We start from the raw sequence: 12,386 nt of genomic DNA, 5'->3' as shown, positions 1-12,386 counted from the left end.
CATCAACAGATCAAGCCTATGGTTGACAATGTGTAGATATTAAGTATATGTGACAGTCAACACATAAGTCTGGGTGGCAATGAACTTTTCTTGATCATCATTTTCTGGTGATACATATGCATGGCTATAAAATTGCTCTCTTATACATGTAGACACATTAGAAAAATTGAAAGCTTCCACTTGTATATCATTTATCACTTACCCTTAGTTCTAGTTCCACAAACGCATAGGATCTGTAGGAGTTGTTTAGCCGGATCCAGTCTACCTCAACTGACAAGGAATCTTCATCTTCCACAGCACAAGATGCTGCCTTGAACAGGGCCAGTTCATAGGAGGCAATGCCGCTCTCTGGGTCCAAGTAGTCCTCCCAGTTGACCGCAAAGGTCTCAGAGCTGTCCACATATGTCATTACCTATCAAATACAGAAAACAACAGGTCAAAATCGTTTTCCATGTGCCTTGGAATTGGGATTCTTACACATATTCATCATTAAAATCTAAAAGATAAATCTTCTTTACAGATGTTTTTGTGACAATGAGTTCACAATCATTTTCAATACTTTAAAAGGATGAAATCATCATCATCATCATATCCATGAAATTTAGTTAAATAGAGCTTTGACTCACCATATCATACAATGGACCAGCTCTCAGTCTTCCCTCTATTGGATCTGTGAGATCCACATGGAATGTTGCTGTGGTCTTGTTACATTCACCTGGAATATGATAGTGGCAATGTTGATCACAGAGTGTCTAAAACAATGCTTATTATGAGTAAAGTAGATGTAGCTTTAATTTCATATTACCATAATTATGGTACAAAATCGGAAAATAAATGGCTAAACCATTATGATCTGAGTATAGTTACGTAGAATAGTCTAAGTCGTGCCAAGCAAACATTCTATTTGGAAGTAATATGACATAGATTTCACAATGATCTGTATTCTTTAAGTCAAAGACATTCAAAAAAATACTCCTCAACAGCTAAATTCATTGATTATCTGATGAAAATGTTAGGAATAGTTGTCAGGTATTAGCCAGTATGAACCAGAATATTACCACTTTGAGCCAGTATGATCCAGAAACCAGAATACATTACCACTTGGAACTAGTATGAACCAGCGGAAACCAGACTCTTGCCACCTGGAACCAGTATGACCCAGAATCTTACCAGTTTGAACCAGAATGATACCAGTTTGAACCAGTATGCAAGCAACACAGTCTTACCAGTTACATCCATGGCTACGACAGTAGCAAAGTAGTCTTCATCATGCTGAAAGTCTAACCCCTCTGCCTTGTAGAAGGTGTCCTTGTCAACCACAGTCCAGTCCAGGGTGGTGAAAAAGTCGGTGTTGAGAGATGCGTACACTTCACTGTTTGTGTCCATCTGTAGAATGGTAAACGAACAATGTTAGTTTTGCTACTGCTTCTCATCAGCTTATTTCATGACTGTCCTTCATGGTACATTGTACATGTTTACACTATGACTTGTACTATACTGTATTAACAGAAAATATCAAATTGAGATCTAATAAAGGATAACTTTTGCACCATTATGTAGAATATGATGATCATTAAGCAAATTCTTAAAGACGTAACATGTATCATTGAAAACAGCTTTGTTGACTTCAACTGTCACAAAAAGGATCTTAAAACTGGGAGCATACAGAATATGAACCTATAGCTAGACAGATGATTGACAAGGCAGAAAGAAACATTGTTACAAAAACCTCATTGACAAGATTTTTTAAAATTGAAATCATGTCATACTCTTTGATGAGGTAACTTTTTACATTGCAACCATTTCTGATCGTTACTTACCTAATAACCTAATACATTAAAGCAAGTCATATCAGACCATTTTTTTTTAAAATGGTCTGCTATGACTTGCTTTAATGTATTAGGTACATGTACATCATGTATGCTATCAACACTGAACAAAAAAATATTGCCCTACAAAAACTGACCATGTCCTTGCAATGCAGTGCATGTACATCCTGGTAGGCTGTGGTGTTGTCAGTCTTGTGCCCGATGCCAACGAAGTTCAGGTGAATGCCTTCTGCTTCTGTTTCAAAATTGGACCATTCCACCAGTACTTTGGACGGGGAGTTGATGAAGGCTGGCACTGTTACATCACCAGCTGTGGACAAAAAAGTGTTACCACTCAGGTTTAGGATACTGTTTTTTTATTAATTTATAATTTCTATATTCTGTAGGCTTACACAATCATATGCTTGTTCAAGATGGCCTAGATGATTTTGCCAAACGATGACATTCTCTAAGACAATTTGGGACTTTCTGCAAAACCAAAAAAAGGCAATCAGCAATTGCAAACTTCATTCCCTTTGGCAGAATATGTATTACATGCATACAGCAATATCTCCATTCCCTTTATGTAGGCAGACATAGAACATACACTAGAAATTTTACTGCTCCCTCAGGCAGAACATTCAGAAACTGCAGTGTGAAAACACACAATATGCACACACACTATCACATATTCTACACATATATTGGTTTCATGCACACAAGTCAAAAACAATACTTGTGCCCAATAGCTACATATAGCCTGAAGGTTAAAGCAAGAACCATATATAATGTCTTTTGTTAAAGCTACAAAGGAAACAGTCACCTGTGACACCACCATCACAGCCCACCCTGATCCCATTAGAGGTGACCTCCACCTGGGCGTAGTTAGCGCTGGAGGCTCGCACAGTCACATAGTAGATCCCAGTCTTTGGGACCAGATTCTCCACGAAGAAGAAGGTCCAGGTTTTGTTCAGCCCCACATTGGTGAAGTCAATGATGTTGTTGCGGGTAGACTTGTACAGTCGGTCCGTTCCAACTGCAATTTCATAGTAGTCGACTGCCTGGTGTGCAGATTCCTCCTCTGTTTTTTCAACTGAAGGGTTGCCTGGAAAGGGAATTTATGGTCAGTTGATTTATATAATCAGTGCTTACATAGCTTTAGGTTATATGCATGTGTACTACATATACATTTCGATATGTTGTGACAGGAAGTGAAGGACAAAAGTTCAGAGTTGAGGCATTGGCAGGATGTAGAATTCAGAGTTGGTAGTCAGTCATAATGTAGGTGGACTCCAGATGATATCAGATCTTGACATTATGTCATCATTGCATATTCCAAATCAGTTGCTTAAAAACACAATAGTCCACATATGTTTAATCTGAACTGTCGAATTATGAAAAAGTGGTAGTTCAACTAAAATCTGTAGTTGGAATTTAGATGTGAATGACATTGGTGACATGACATTCAATAACACGTGAGACAAAAATTATCACATTGACCGAAATGTACAGTAAGTGTCAAAGGAACACAGATTTTTGCCCATGATATTTTGGAGATCATTTTCAATGTAACTTTTCAATGTAACATTTTACAAAATGAACATTTTTCAAGAAACTTTCCAATGTAATGTTTTACAAAATGAACAATTTTACAAAATCATACAACTGTTTTTTTTCCCCATTGAAATAAGTCTTCTTACCAGAGGACACAGCGTTGATGCTGCTGCGGTCCACGCCAAAGCCGTCGTAGTTGGCCGAGATTTCGTCATCCGCTATCTGGAAGTTGAGGTCATATCCAGGAACTGGTCCATCCCGCACAAGTCCTGGGATGAGTGGCTCTCTCTGGACAGTTATTCCTACAGAAAAACATTGTGTTAAATACCATGCAGTTGTCTATAGGTGAATAATGGAGTATTAGACAATCTTAAAATGATAGTTAAAAGATTGAATAGCCTTAAAGCTGGTGTCACTAAGCAATAAAATGAGCCTACTAACACGTCAAGCTGAAGGACAATTGTTTCGATCAACAAATTCGTATGAAAGGTTGTCAATAGGTAACACCGGTTTTTAACAGGATTTGAAGAAGCTGTTCATCTATTAGGTAGATATACCTATCAGGGATTAGAATGGTACGTAACTAAAGATGCATGGTACTCACCATTGGACCGTTCGATCCTCGTGATGTTCTGTATGTTGGTTGCCTTCACTGTGACGTAGTAGGTCTCCCCGTCTGTCATTTGCAGGTTGTCATTGGAGCTCCAGGTGTTCACTGTAAGAACACATTTGGTTAACTATGTTAACTATATATATATATATATATATATAGCAGAATTGATACTGTCTTAAGGCACGGATGTAGATATTGTGCACTGTTTGTTTTGTTGCTTCCTTTCTTGGTCTGGAAGTTATGGTCTTGGTCTTAAGTTATGATTCAGAAATGTTTTGTCAGTCTATCTGACCACACGCCTAACATACAGTTCAACTCATCTATCAACAGAATTCAAATAATGATTTTGTTACATTGCTATTCTAATTTCATTGAGAAATGTAACAAGAAGTTCTTGCATCTCCAGTCAAAGTCAAGATCAAAAATGGAATGTCAACAAAACATATGCAAAGTAGAAAGAAAAGAAGAAAGAAAAGGAAGCCTCTTGACTACATGTGCCTGAGTGTAAACTAAATTGTAACTTTTGCCAAATCTTGGTCTGGAATCATACCCCATGAAAAAAGCAGCTTACCATCGACATCTGTGAAGTCCTGTACGACTGTTTCATCCACCCTGGTGATCGCCCACTCGTAGTTTGCGATAGGACAGGGGTCTCCACTGAAGTCCCAGCTCGCATACAAAGTGTTCAAGGATGTCTGGTACTCTCTGCAATTAAAGAATTCAAATGTTTTCTTTCATTCATGGTCCATTGTAATGGCCCAATCCAATGGTTCAATGTAATTGGCCAATGTATTAGGATAAGGGCCATGAAGTACATCTACTGAAGAGAAATACTGCATATCTAGATATTTCCACCATGGTTCTATTTCTGCAGTTTTTATGGTGACCTCTCCACTGCAAAATCATGACACTGTAAACATGTTCAGTGTCTTGTATTCCATAGTGAACACCACCTACAGCAAACTTAAATCCCCCAAAATATAAATGAATTTACAGTATGCCATCTTCTCAGCCTTTGATGTTCTATCTATTTCATAACCTTTCCCAGCATCTTGCATAGTAACTATATCTACAATAAAAATATACTGATTATACTGAATATTTCACATCTTAGTCAAGATTGAGAACTTGAACACTTACAGGTCTTGTCCAGCATTCTCTCCATCATATACCAAACCTCTGGAGTCCTTACTGATGTATACACCATTGGAGATGGCTACTGTAGTCAAGCCTGCCTTGTTGTAAGCCTTTACTGCAACAAACACCTGAAAACAACAGTAGTGTGTGAGACTGTGTTTTGAACTTTCACCTTGGATGGTATTTCAGTACCATATTCCAAATTTGCAGATAGAAAAATTACTAATAAATAAAATAATGGCAGATGAGAAATTTTACTGCTACTCTAATGCTGCATGAAACTACTATATATCAAGTACTGTTATTAAAAAGTCTACATTTTATATCCGTACAGCCAGCATAACTGCCTTTTGGAATAACAAAACAGCTATGCAGGCATGTGGCACAATAGCAGCTGGTTACATCAAACAGAATAACCTGTCACACCAAACATTTGCAAATCTGAGCAAATGTGAGCATTGTTAAAGCTATCTACTCAGTAGTAAGAACGCTCATACTTAACTGGTGGTTATGAGTTCCACATATTTTCTGACAAAAACAGATTGAGTTCACACCTGTGAAACCTCAGTGAGATCCAGCCCTTCAATAGAGATGGGTCCGCTGGGGTTCACCTCTACCTCCCTGTACTTCCTCACATCACCTGCTCCTGGTGTGCTGCCTATGGCAAGCTCCATCCTATATGGTATCAAGAAGTGTAGGTTATAGAGACGTCAGAACAAGGACTGAACACTTGCAGGAGACCTAATATGTTAACATAATTGTCTATTGTTTGTTAATCAATTTCTTGAACCTGGGGAGTTGGCAGTTGCAAGTTTTAAAATGTTTTTGCTAAGTTGAAGACAAAGAAACCGTTGAAGCAAAGTTGTACAATTCGTAAGGAAAGGTCATGGAATGATCCAAATAAATCAAGTGATAACGTATCAAATCACGTGATGTCATCCCGACTTAACCATTCAGGGTACGGCGGTGCATCACATACAATTACACAGGATGTCTGCTCATCCTATCACAATTAAGTTAACCTTTATCTGCGGGGTAACCTATATCTGTTGTTTTCAAGAAAGAGTATTCAAAATAAACACATTATTTTGAAAATAATGCAATTTGAAACCTTCATCCATTGACTTTGTGTACCTGAATACCCTGTTTTTAAAAAACAGCTGATATAGGTTACCCGCAGACAAAGGGGACCTAGCAATATATTGTTACAGTACAAATCTTTGAAGGCACTATATTTTGCATAACTGCTTTGTTTTCATTCTCTTCTACAGGCATGTTATGTAAGACAATGTAGAATGTCAACATGCCAAGGAGAGTAGAGAAACTGATTCAGAAGAGACAACAAAGAAGAAAGATACATGTAGAAGATAATAAAGACTGGATTGTCCTTACTTGTCAATGGAAGAATCCGGATCACTGAAGGGGGTCCATTCCGCAGTCACTTGTGTGAGAGACTTCTGGCAGAGTGCATCCTTTGCCAAAGTACATTCTGGAGAGAGAAAAAAAGAAAACAAGTCAGTCTTTGAGACACAGAAACAACAAATAATCTAAAATTGAACATGTGAAAGAACTTGCATCATTCCCAGCATTGGTAAGTAATGAGAAAGCAAAACAAAAAGAAGTTCCTCAGTTTTTGGTAGGCTACCTAAAACTCTTTAGCAGTGCAAAAGCTAACAATGCAAGACACAGTCTGAATTGCACATATTTCAAGACATTCAACACAGCATTACTGTGAATATCATTGTACGATGGAACAATTCGAATTAAACCTCTGGTGAAAATTTGCCCTAAAACTGTGGCTTTTTAAAAACATTTTGATCTGTCAGATTCTTCAACAAGTGCACCTAACATTGTATATTAAGCAATTATTACAAGCAAATAATACAGCCTCACCATCTCCAGTGCAGTTTGACACAGGGCTGGCTTCAGTACTGAAGCTGACAGTGTTGAGATCAGAAAGCTCCACTACAACTCCAGTCACTGGTGGAGAGGCATCGACAACAATGCTACCGGAGTAGGCATCTGTCTTCAGACCTACGCTGTTGTAAGCTGTCACTGTGACATAGTACTGGTGCGTGTCATCCAGGATGAGCCCTTCATTGCGTGATGAAAAGGAGAGAAAATGTGCTATCGATGAATAAAGGTTTTATCATCCAGTCTGCTGTTTTTATCAATTACAGGTAACAGTACGCATGGATTTTACAGCTGAGGAATTGGTACATGTACTTCAACTTCAATAATTGTTCCTGTGACAGTAACTGTTAAATAACCATGGCAGTAGGCACTAATACAGCAGTAATACAGCACATTTCTAATGCGGCACTATACACCACTTTTGCTTGGAAATCCTACAATACATTTGTATGTTGAAAATGTAAAGGATCCACCTTCTATAAACTTCCTTTTCTGAAACATGTCAACTTAATTTGTTTCATCCTGGATATGTCTGGCCACCAGGTAGACAAATGTACCATAACATGTCAACAGTTATATGTGAGTGGATCATGCCAATAGCACGATACATTAATGTATCTGTACATAATGTTGTTACCTGTGGCTCTGTAGTCAGACCTACTGCCCTCAAGCGTCACTGCACCCATGGTGTCATCCTTGCCTTCCATTGTACCAATCCTCACCTCAAATCTGTCTATCCTGCTCTCCAACTCAAGAAAGAAAGCCCAGGTGCAATAGATCTCCGTGGAAGCTAAAAGCAAAAATAATGGAAAATATAAAACTTTCAAGAACATCTTCAGGTTACTGAAACCTTTATGAAGAATTTAAAGAGAATAGATACATGCCCATCAAACTTGTGTATTTGTGAGTTTTCACTTCACATTTCCAATTTTTTACAAATGTGTATAAGCTATAGCTATAAGGTGGTCTTTATGCCACAAAGGAAAAAGCTGGTCATAGCACTTAATCTATAAAATGGAAAATGGCCAGGGGAAACCTAGATGTATGTAGAGGTGGTTACTAGTACAGGTTTCACTGCATTGTTTTCTATTATGCCAGCCAAAAACTTTTCCACGACATACCATATACATTGCATGTTCAAAGAGCTGTTAGCCTAGCTTACCACCGGGTAGGTACTCAGGACAGGTCACAGTTCCAATGTCTGGAGGAGTCTCATCAATGATGACACTACTGCTGATGGAGAAGCCACTGATGCCTGCTGCGTTTTCTGCAGAGACTGTCAGGATGTTGGGCATACCTGTAATGTGAAAAAAGGGATAGAATTTAAAAAATTGTATCAAGCACTGCAAATTTTCTACCAAACCTTATCAATGATGATGACTTTCAGAGTAAAGATATTGGATAACCCAACATTACATCAATCAGCACCATGGACATGTACCGTTATCACAAACAAGAGATTTTCACCACCATGCACATTAACAATGAAAACAGCCTTCTCTTGAGATTTGGCCTTGTAACTATTTTACCAGTATACCATCCATAAGATTTGCTAAACACTCTAGCTACAGGTGAGGGTTATATAGCCTTTGTAGCTCCTCTGTAGGGGCAGTGGTTGTTAATCTACTGTGTCCAGGGCTCGGTTTATAAAGGTGGAGCTCATCTACAACCTTTTACTTCCCCAACTGAAATTCGTGTAAGCGCCAACTTACAGTTTTGAATTTGCCGCCTTTAGTTTAGATTAGAATAAGTTTCCCGCCAAAGTTATTTCCCGCCACTGGTACCCACGGGAGACCCCAGCAAGGCTAGCCCGGGGGCGGCTGGAATTTGGGACAGAAGGAAGCCATTGCAGAAGAAAGACGAAGGTCAAAATTGGGCCTGGAGATCATTTCTCCAGGAAATCTAGGCTTGGAGACAAACATACTCCAAGAAGAAGAAGGATCAGAGGCCTGGAAAAGGAACTTCCAGGAGACTTAGGATACTTAGGCTTGGGGTGAAGACTTCAGGAATTTCAAGAAGGATCAATTAGGCCTGGAAAGGAAGATTCCAGGAACAGGAGGACAAAGGTCCAAGACATATGGACAGACTTGGTCGGGTACGTGGGTGACCAAACTATGTTTTACGGCAAAGAACTCATTGCGGATTTGGCTAAGAATTCACTGCAGATTCGATCAAGAACTTACTGCGGACTCTGATTCAAGAGGATTTACAACTACAGATGGAATAGGGACAGAAATAGGACTTTCAAACTCAGTACGGCGGCTTCTGTACTTTTACTAACTCTATGTACAATATAACTTTAAAACGTTCAGGTTTGTGTCTGCGTCTTACATCTGTGTGAAGAATCCAAGGTGAGTTCGGTTATTACTTCTTTGTAAACCTAGTACCCCGGCTGAGGCTCCGACGACAAGATATAGAGTGGAGCGCTTACAATTCGGGTACCCATTTTCACACCTGGATATAGTGAGGAAATTCTTGTCAAGTGCCTTTTCCATGGGTCAACTTAAATGTATAGCCCTCAATACCAGGAATTGAACCTGTGACCTCTCAGTCTCATGTTAGCCTAGCCACTCAGCCATTTTAGGCTACGACATTCTCAGTAAAATCAGGTAAAAGTAAACAAGGAAACAAAACTCAATGCAACATTTTCTGACCTGCACCAACTGGTGTGATGGCTGCCTTGTTCCCATAGCTTGGATCGTAGCTGGTTGGTGACCGGATGCTGGAACCGGATGGAACAGTACCAAACTGGTACCAGCCGGATGTAACCGGGCAGGTGGCATCACTGACTTCCCAAGCAGCACTCAGGGCATCCTTATCCTGTCTGTAGGTTGTTTCACCTGCTGCTACAGCCTAAAAAGTAGGTAAAACGGGATTGGTTACTTAGTTAATTAGATTAGTTTAGTCTATATGCAGAGATCGCCTAGCCTAGGTTAGGACTGTCTCTAAGATAGGACATTGAAAAGAGGATCCTGCATTTCAGGAGAATCACGTCAGAGAACCCACCACACTTATAGAAAAGAGTAGGGACCCTCCACAGTGTGAGTGGTTCATATCCGTACAGTCCAATGGTTGCAGGTGGGGCAATTACTGTCATATTGAAGTCACGTTGGTGCTGGGTACAAGCTGCCATTATGGACCCTTTAGATTATCCCTGTCAATTGTATGCTCCTTGCAATTCAGCCCCTGACTGCAAAGATGCAGTAACCGGCTCGTCCAATAACAGTAATAATTACAGCTTCTTTGATTGTTTGTTTGTTTTTTTGCAGTAGGAGGGGAAAGATGGTCAAAACTGTAGTACCAAAGGCACTGCAAGAGAGAGCACATTATTCATGATTGTGATGAGGACTTACTATGAAAACAGTAAACAAAATCCAACTTACCGTATTACCACCAGAGAGATCTACACCGATACGTGTGATGTCGACCACTGGCCTACTGCAGACCACAGTGACGCCATCAGAGTAGGACTCCAGAATGTCCCCGGCCCCAGTGACTGCACGGATGGTCACATAATACGCAGTGCCACAGGCAAGGGAGAGGATAGCTCTTGCTTTCCCACTACCACCCAGACCTGTCACAAACATTAGTTAAGAATAATAGCATCAAATAGTGTGATCAAAAATATCTTAAGCATGATAGTTAATCTGCGTCAGTGGTTTTTAGTCTTAAGAATTGTAAATTTTCCTACTAAACCATACTAGTCATAGTGACATTTAAAGAAACTCAACACTACAAAAATCAGCACCAAGGACAAGTACTTTAATCACTGCAGGGGTTTTACTTAGTAAATAGTGATTTCCATTACCATGGAAATTAATAATCTTATATGTTAGGAAACAATCAAATCATTAGCTATTGAGCTGTTAATAATAAATTGATTGTTGGCTAAACTGAATTCTATCAATGTGAAGAAATACAGTTGTCAGTAATACATGAGCCTCCTTCATGTTTGACCAATCAACAGGAGGCTCTTTACAAACATGTGATCTCAGCAACTAGTCAAAAGTGAAGGAAGTTTATATTGCCAGGGCACACCAATCATCACTATCGATTGTAATAGATACACTATTGAGTTTTACTAGACTTTTTTACTAGTGTCTTTTAAGTTCTTACACAATGAATGAAAAAAAAAAAACATGGCTGACCTCCACCCCTGACTTGGTCCTCAGGTTTAAGAATGATCCCAGCAGACAGGAAGGGTTGGACATCATCCTCACCACTGGAGGTACCCACAGCCCACAGGTAGTGAGCTATACCATTCAACTGGCTCTCAAAACCTACAGGAATGAAAAAAAAATGAAATAAGTCAACCATTATTGTGCTTGGAAAGGTTAAAGATTACTATTACCAAGAAACGTGAGTTGTTTTTGTGTAGAAAAGGTGTTCTTTTGCTGAGAATTTTTCCTTTAATGTATTGATCTAACGGAACATGTTAAGTTTGACCTAGCTTTCTCCCAATCGGGAAAAGAGAATCTATCAACAACAATGCAAAGGAGGGATTACCAAAAGTGAAATTACATACTACACAAAGGAAAAGCTCTTCGGACATGAAGCACAATGTAGTTTGAGTGTGCTTGATAAATATAGACTACAACACGGTGTATTCCGTATCACCCAAGGTACCAGCCCGACCGCAGGCCTTTTGAACCTGTGCGATACGGAAGTTATAGCCCGGTCCGGAACACCCGTATGGAACGTATTTGCATTACATGTATGACATAATGTTATTTAATGGCAGTTGCCATCAAAATGAAATGTGTGGTAGTTTAACCCCCGAGGCTTTCCCATACACAGGACCAAGGATGTCCCTTTTAAAAGATGAAAATAAGAGCAGGAGGGAAACTTTGAACATCCATGTAATGAAAATACCTTACACTGTTTATATATCCCAGTTACAAACCTGAAAAGTGTGCCATGAGAGTGATGTCATCCTTCTGATAGTCTATGTCGACACCCTCCTCTGCTCCATCTGTGATGTAACCAGCCTTGTCCCTGTCCACGACAAAGACGGGAGTAGACGTGGTGGTGTCGGAGAAGGAGTTGGCGCCATTCCTGGCCTTCACTGTGACGTAGTACACAGGAGTCTTGCTGTTCCAGTCCGTCAGGGTGAGGCTGAGACCATTGATGTAACCTGCTTCTTCTGAGCCCATGTTCTGGTAGTCAAGTACATTGCATGACCCTGGAAGAACAAATCAGAGAGGTAAATGATTAGTATAATGCTTCAGGGAACAGTAGAATCACACAGACTCACTATCCAGTTTATTGTCTGTTGCTCCCCATCTCGCAAGTGATTTGGCATGCTGACTTACATGTATGCCCTGGAGCAAACTTCAAATTGTTAACAGCTGATCATGAAG

General features: G+C 39.6%; 1 protein-coding gene across 1 annotated transcript in view; it reads right to left on the bottom strand.

The window, feature by feature from the left end:
* Positions 1-12,386, bottom strand: part of LOC118406510 — a 95,951-nt gene that overhangs the window by 21,102 nt on the left and 62,463 nt on the right. Inside the window, exons 75-92 of the mRNA XM_035806571.1 lie at positions 11,930-12,208; positions 11,175-11,306; positions 10,410-10,600; positions 9,681-9,879; positions 8,189-8,323; positions 7,664-7,816; positions 7,006-7,206; positions 6,505-6,601; positions 5,667-5,787; positions 5,116-5,240; positions 4,547-4,680; positions 3,967-4,077; positions 3,509-3,664; positions 2,632-2,913; positions 1,967-2,139; positions 1,227-1,386; positions 627-715; positions 203-412 (exon numbers count right to left, since the gene is read on the bottom strand). Of these exons, the coding sequence (XP_035662464.1) occupies positions 203-412; positions 627-715; positions 1,227-1,386; positions 1,967-2,139; positions 2,632-2,913; positions 3,509-3,664; positions 3,967-4,077; positions 4,547-4,680; positions 5,116-5,240; positions 5,667-5,787; positions 6,505-6,601; positions 7,006-7,206; positions 7,664-7,816; positions 8,189-8,323; positions 9,681-9,879; positions 10,410-10,600; positions 11,175-11,306; positions 11,930-12,208 (2,948 nt within the window). The remainder of the gene's footprint in view (positions 1-202; positions 413-626; positions 716-1,226; positions 1,387-1,966; positions 2,140-2,631; positions 2,914-3,508; positions 3,665-3,966; positions 4,078-4,546; positions 4,681-5,115; positions 5,241-5,666; positions 5,788-6,504; positions 6,602-7,005; positions 7,207-7,663; positions 7,817-8,188; positions 8,324-9,680; positions 9,880-10,409; positions 10,601-11,174; positions 11,307-11,929; positions 12,209-12,386) is intronic.

This window comes from Branchiostoma floridae, chromosome 19, assembly GCF_000003815.2.
Source record: "Branchiostoma floridae strain S238N-H82 chromosome 19, Bfl_VNyyK, whole genome shotgun sequence".
NCBI classification, from domain to species: domain Eukaryota; kingdom Metazoa; phylum Chordata; class Leptocardii; order Amphioxiformes; family Branchiostomatidae; genus Branchiostoma; species Branchiostoma floridae.
The sequence above is the reverse complement of the archived record's forward strand: the minus strand, read 5'-3'. Positions and strand labels throughout refer to the sequence as shown.